This window comes from Medicago truncatula, chromosome 6 (assembly GCF_003473485.1).
Source record: "Medicago truncatula cultivar Jemalong A17 chromosome 6, MtrunA17r5.0-ANR, whole genome shotgun sequence".
Lineage (NCBI taxonomy): Eukaryota > Viridiplantae > Streptophyta > Magnoliopsida > Fabales > Fabaceae > Medicago > Medicago truncatula.
The window spans coordinates 11236529-11244139 of NC_053047.1; the positions used below are offsets into that span (position 1 = coordinate 11236529).

Genomic DNA, 7611 nt, shown 5'->3' on the forward strand with positions numbered 1-7611 from the left:
ATTTGGACTTCTAATTATGTACCCAACCCCGAACATATGCAACTACTGAATTTTTTTAATTGTTGCATTTTTTATTTATATGTTTGTTCTAAAATTATTGAAAACTCAATAAATACAAACTATGAAAGTGAAACAAATCAGATGGCTGAGATCATCCTGCAGGGAATCCTACATATATACCAACAAAATAGTTGTATTACTTTCATTTTGTGCCTTCTGTAGTATAGTAATTCTTCTATTGCCTTGACAAGGGATTGAGAAAGATTATCTACATTTGGGAAAATGTTCAAACTTTCAAATGAAATAAGCACAATTTGGTCCTTTTTCTTGTACAATTTGCCACCATCAGTTTTATCAACTAAAGATGGAAAGGATGCAAATAATGAAGTTGCAAAATCGGCAAAACCAACATTATCGGGGTGTTATCATTCACTCAAACCTTGTGATGATACAGTCATTAAAAACATCAATAAAATGCACGCCGCTCCATTTCACAACTCGATCAAAGTAAATGAAAAAATGATTTGAATTAGTATTTTATGAGCATTGGTATTTGCAGCTAATCGCCAGTTTTTCTGTATTCAGGCTTCAGCTCATAGGTGCCTTGATTAGTTCCTTTGTTATTGTAGACACAAAGATCTTTCAGTATATCTTTCAGAAATTGCTGCACAGAAAAGTATAATCCGTTAGATGTAACACATTACTAGTTAAACACAGGCACAACTGGATATATACAAACAAATATTCAATAACCAAGTATGTCATACAGTAAGGTATATACATATATGTATAAACTATAATAGCCATCATCATATTATAATAGTTGAAAATCTCCCAAAAATTCTCTGAATGATAGATCTACTCAATTGCATAAATATAATCAAATGGGTCTACGAGCATTAACCATAGATTCATGTTTACGTATACTTGAAGCAATTGGAGTCTATGAAACACCGAGACAAACATAGATACTGATATGTTGACACCAATAGTAATTTGAGAAAATGAAAGTGATTTATGTAACAACGATATTTTTTAGTGTCATGTCGGCGACGGACACTGAACACACCTTTGATCTGAAATGTTGGTGCTACATAGATTAAAATTCATTTTGTAATTTAAATGCTCAATGACTACATAATTAAACTAAAGCTGGATTTTGAGAGAAAGATATTAGTCAAAGCAGTAGTAGCACTTACTTCAGGTTGGTCAGTTTCTTGTACGAGGTTTCTCAAACTCCAATTTGACTGTTTTTCAAATTTCTTAAACAGAGACTCTTCTACTTCTCCACGGTTTCCTCTTGTTCTCTTCGTATCTGTTCCTCGCCCTTGAGGTTTCTTCTTAATATTATCCTAATGCAACAAATCAACTTCTTTTACATCTCAAGTATTAAAAAAGATAACATAATTAAGCTATATTTTATAGTCTTTTTATCTCATTATCATAGTTTAAAATTGTTATCCGCAACCACAATTGCAACCGCAATATAAAGGTTTTAGAGATCTCCGCAAGGAAATCGCTGCAATTGCAGCCCTATTTGCGTGCATTTTGTCGCAGTATCAAAGTTCACAGAGGAACCACAACTGCAACCAAAATTTAGAAGCATGCTCATTATTAAACTGAAAACAACGGTATGATGGTAAGTTATAAAACTTCTCAAGTGAAGCACATGATGATGCCAGAAGAAGGAAAGTTTCTTTTGGCATGAAAATGCAATCATCGAGACAGAAATCAGTCACAATAGGAAGATGAAGAAGAATAAGGAATTTATTTACCTTAGTAGGTCCAGAAGAAACTGAAAAAGTGATCCCTGGCATTGGCCTCATACGAGCTCCATTATCATTGCCAATAACCTGAAAATAGAGTTCAGGTGAAGTCAAAGGTAAATAAAATGTTTGCCAAAATCATTGGATCAAATCATATAAAGAGAATGAAAACCATTAGAAAACCTGTATCTGTCTGTTTTTGACCATATACTTTTTTGTCCTTTCGCGACAGAGTTTCCCGTAGACTTCAAGGTTTTGATCATGTGGCTTCATGTCAAACTTGTTCACTATTTTTCCCTCCACAGATACCTTTCCTACAATATGCCAAATATCTCAACGGCTTCATTTACATTTTTCTGAATTAGAGACTTCCTATCTAGTTATATCCTTACTATGGTTTACTATTTAAAAATAAAATATCAAATATCATTAAACAAACAATAAAATATGAAAGAAACACATAAATAAATCGATAAAAAAAAAAAAAAAAAAAAAAGGATAGCCTCTTGTATAGTAAAGTATGTCCATCTACAGTAGACCCCTAAAGGATTCGACCCTTCCCTCGACTTTGTGGTGAAGAGAGGTTCGCAACTCCAGGTTGCTCATAGGAAACTTATTCAGTAATTTTAAGTTATGTGTCAATGAGCTTCGGTTAAGGTTGAATTGATTGAGAGTATCCAAGTTCACTTATCTTCCGACTTAACTCCAAATTACCAAGGCCATTTCCCCTAATAACTGGGGGGTTAAGACCGAAATGAAAAACAGTTAGCGGATATTGTACATTGTACATAAATAACACGAAGGAATGAAACGGGGGCTAGCTAGTCATCTGGGATAGTACATTGTTAGAACTGGTATAGCATAAAAAAATTACATAAATAATTCTTTTTGATGTCTTACAAAGGAACACTACCATAGAACTATTGAACAAAACATTAAAACAGAGAGTCCTTTGTTTCAGGAAAGAAATGAAAATAGGAATGAAAGTTATAACTGACTTTCACAATTCAACAATAAAATGTTTAACCTTTTCATCTTAAACTCTAAACTCAGAATCTCTCATTTGTTTGGATCGTTGATTGTTGAAGTCTGATATTATCATTTCATATAAAACAAATTTCAACACATGTAATGGTTGAAAAGAAGGAAAATATATTGAGGTAGGTACCTTGTGTTGAGTCGGAAAAGACCGACATAGGAACGAAGGCTTTGGACATATCCATATCAAAACATCTTGGTGTATCTCCAACTTGATTTCCACCCAACTCCATTGTAAACTGACCAGTTTATTATTTCACTAAACAATCAAACTTTTTTAAAATAACAAAACGAAAATTACAGGGGAAATGTGTTATTAATAAAAGAACTATGTATACTTTGAAACTATGTATACTTTTTAGGCTTAATAGCAGTTTTCGCCTCCTAACTTTAGCGAAGTTGTGATTTTGGACTCCTAAGAAAAAAAACTACAAAACTGCCCTCTAAGTTTTGCAACTGTAGCAGTTTTGGCCCCCCAAGGCCAATTTTTGGAAGAAAAAAAAAAAAACATGTGGCATCTCACTTAGGGTCCCACGTCAGCGTAGATCAAGTCAAAATTGGCCTTGGGGGCCAAAACTGCCACAGATGCAAAACTTAGGGGGCGGTTTTGTAGTTTTTTTTCTTAGGGGGCCAAAATCACAACTTTGGAAAAGTTAGGGGGCTAAAACTGCTATTATGCCTAAAAAAAATAAAGGTTAACTGTGTTTTTGGTCCCGATAAACTATGTATACTTTGAATTATTACCAACACTCGCAACCGAAAACAAAGGTGCCGAAACAAGGCGGAACACCTAGAGGCCAAAAACATACCCCAAAGGTCAAGCCTAACCCACCTATACAAAGGAAATGTGCCTACACCACAACACTACCCTGCCAAAACAGACAGACAGCCAAACAAAAGGAACATAACTAGCCTAAGCTTGCTATAAACCAAACTAACTAGCCCAAAAGCCTCTGGCAGTGTGCTTTACGGTCTAACAAACAGCAGCTCCAACCACACAAACAGAACCGCTGCACAAACAGTAGCCGAACCCTCACACCAGAAGACAGAAAACACCAGTAAGCACCTGTGCACATTATACCAGCCCCACTCAAGAACTACAAAGGCAATCTCTTGGGTTCCAACATCATTCATAAAACAAACATGTCGGAATTGTTAGCCGAGTTAACCCCCACCTCCACGACAACACTTTTACTTCATCCACTAGCTCCGGCATCGAAATCACTCCATTGTTGAAAATGAAATTGTTTCTAGCTTTCCATAAGACCCAAATCGTTGAATGCTAAATGAGACTCATCCCCTTTGTTTCCTTTTTGTTCCTCGACATACTATTCCATGTTTCCAACATTCCCAATGGTTAAACAAATTTGGCAGCATTATCATCTCCCCTTGTAACCATAATAGTAACCCTAACCACACATTACGCACCACAATGCAATGCATGAATAAATGTCCATCTGTTTCCTCCTCCGTATCACACAACACACAAATTCGAGAGGCATTAATCGGAAGGACATTCCTCCTAGCAAGGTTTATCCGTGTCGGAATACGGTGAGTAATTGTTATGGGGATTATGGAGACTGAAATCAACTTATTTAGCTCATAAGAGCAGTGCTAACACACACACACACACACACACACACACACACACACACATTTCAACGCAATATCTTTTTTTTTATTAAGACCCAATTTGGATAAACAACTTATTTGATGCTTATAGCAAAAATCATGATGAACACTCAAGTATAAGTTATTTCTAAAGCAAAAGATAAAATAAAGTTAAATTGTTTTCATACGAGAATTAAGTTATTCATAAGCTATCTCAAAGAACTAATGAAAACAAGTTGTTTTCATAAGTTATTTGAAACCGTCTCACAAACCGTATGTCAGTATATAACCTCAAATAAAACAATTTAAACAACGCTAAAATTCATATGGGTCAAACCAAATCACAACGTCCCATATAAATAAATTTCAATCAATAAAAAAGAATGATTTTTTATAAATGTATCGTAACTGTACCTCGCAGTGTAGCTAGTGACAATTGGTTTGTTGGGGTGTGGGTTCGAACCTTCAATATGTATGTATGATTCTCTCCACCAAACTATTATTTTCATGGGATAGCCTAGCAGCCAAACTCACACACTAGTGTGGAGAAGTAGGGAATCTAAGGTTTGAAACCTCTACATTATAATGTTCATGCAGCTACCAACCGAGCTACCATTGCTAACATTATTCTGAACCCTAAAAATTAACAATTTTGATATGATATGGTACATTATGAAACACCCTTTTGATATGATATTAAAGGGGAACAAGTGATGAACATAACAACACAAGAAAAAACACACGCATGCATGCATGAAAATCAAAAACAACAACAACGATGATGACGAAAATGCAAACCTCGGGTTGAGCAGAATCCTTGAGAGGATCAATGGAGACGACGACCTTAGCAACAGGAAGAGAAGAGTCAGAAGAAGATGGTCCCCGCAAAGATTGAGCCACAACCGGCGGACATTTCATCAACCAAACCGGTGCATCTGCCTTTGAAGTGTCGACGTAACCACCGACACGTCCGCCACCACCGCCGCCGCTGTTGTTTTTCTCTTTGGTTCCGCCGCTGCCGTATTCGTCCACCCGTTCCTCCTTCTTTATCATTGTCGCAAAATTCGTTCTTGTTCGTTCTTCTCGTTACTGTAATATTCAGATACAATGTTAAGCCTTCAGTCCCTCTCGCATATTTATGAGTAATGATATTTTTTAACAACTTTTGTGACAACTCACTCTCATACTTTCATTGTATTTTTATTCTCTCTCTTCTTTTTTTTCTCTCTCTATTGTTGTTATTGTCCAGTAAAAAGAGAGGAAAAAGGTTGTCACTAAAAGTTGTTGGAAATTGGTTGTCAAAATATCATTACTCTATATTTATATAGGGAAAAAGACAAATTAGTCCTTCACCGAATCGTTATTTTTATCCGACGCAGAACAAAAATAACGATTCGGACTCAGTTGAGTTTATTTTTTGTCATGACTAAATTAGATTTAAGAAAAATAGAAATGCTAGCAACACATATTTTAACGCATCCACCAAATTTATACGGGACCCGATTTGGTGCGACCTATATGAATTTTAACCGATCAAAGAGAGCGTGTTGAAAAGTGTGTTAAAATGTGTGTTTCTAGCATTTCTCCTAAGGAAAATTGTGACGGACTAAATTAAGTTTTTATTTTTATTTTTATTTATATTATATTAATATTTTAAAATTTGAGTTACTCCATGACACTTTGGCCCCGTTTCAAATGAGCTTTATGAAAAATGACTTATACAAATAAATAAGTTTTTATCTTAATTCATAAGTTCTTATTAACAAAAATTATACTCTTTTTTTTTTTTTTGACAAAGAAAATTATACTTTTATAAACTGTTTTTTCATAAACTACATTAACAAGTTTATAAATAATACATAAATATTTATTTGCATAAACTCTAAAATAAGCTAATTCAAGCATAGCCTTTGAAATTTTTATTTTTTTTGTTAACTATGTGATTATTACTAGGGACTTTTTTTTTTTTTTTTTTTTTTTTTAAGGAATGTGATTATTAGGGATTTGGGTATTGTTTTGACTAATATTTTTCTATTAAAATCCAGCTTTAGTTTTATTATATACGTAGTCATTGAACATTTAAATTACAAAATAAATTTTAATATACATAGCACCAACACTTTCAGATCAAAGATGTTTTGGTGACTGACACTAGCATGATTCTAACAAATATGTTTTGTTACATCAATTAATTTTATTTTTTTAAATTATTGTTGGTGTCAACATAGTAATATCAATATGTGTTAGTGATGCTTCATTGATTTTAATTGTTTCAAGTAGATGTAGACATGAATATATCGTTGATGCTTATAGACTCATTTAATTATATTTTTTCAATTGAACTACTGTACGAAATGGGTTTACCATTCGGAGAATTTTTGGGTGATTTTCCACTATTAAGATATTGATGATGCCTATATTGTATACATGATGATGGGTGGTGGTGCAAATTCGTCGCAATTGCGCATTGCTCATTCGTCAAGAAATGAGTTTGGAATTAACTGGGTTTGAAGAATCCATGGGATCTAAGCTATCATTAGTTGAGTTTGGAATTAACTCCCGCCATAATAAACGTGTGTCATGTGGGACCCATTCAAAAATTTAAGAATCTAAAATAAGGAACCATGCATTGGAGATGCTCTTAACCTTATTGCATGTGAGACAAATGGAAGTTGCATGTGCTTAAAGTGACAAGTAGAATTATGGACAGTTGCATGCAATACACTTGTCTTCTTGCATGCATCTAACCATCTTAGTAGTTCTTCACCTATAAATAAGATTCATGTCAATGCACTCAATCATCATTCAAGTAGAACACTTGTTAAGAATTCAAAAAATGAAACAATTCATAAGTATTACATAGAAAAAGTTGCTTACCATTTCTAAAATAAAATTGCTATTTTTGACTTTTTAACGGTTCCCTTAAATCAAAGTTTGCTTTCTGCTGCTATGGTTTTCTTTATATATTATATACATGATTACCATCAATTATCCACTGATTTCTAAGAAACAAATTACCATAATGTAATACTCCCTCCGTTTCAAAATATAAGCAAATTTTACTTTTTAGGTTCATTCATTTAATGATGTATGTGATCTATATTATAAACCACATACATCATTAATTGAATGAACCTAAAAAGTAAAATTTGCTTATATTTTGAAACGGAGGGAGTACACTTTTATCAGTCAAACA

General features: G+C 33.8%; 1 protein-coding gene across 1 annotated transcript; it reads right to left on the reverse strand.

Annotated features, from left to right (window-relative positions):
- Positions 1-238: 238 nt before the first annotated feature.
- On the reverse strand, positions 239-3030 carry LOC25495919 (general transcription factor IIF subunit 2). The gene is made up of 5 exons (XM_013596180.3): positions 2935-3030; positions 1950-2080; positions 1776-1853; positions 1200-1352; positions 239-664 (listed from the first exon to the last, which is right to left on the reverse strand). The coding sequence occupies exons 1-5, from the start codon at positions 2987-2989 to the stop codon at positions 560-562; spliced, it is 522 nt and encodes a 173-aa protein (XP_013451634.3). The 5' UTR covers positions 2990-3030; the 3' UTR covers positions 239-559.
- Between the last annotated feature and the right edge of the window lie 4581 nt (positions 3031-7611).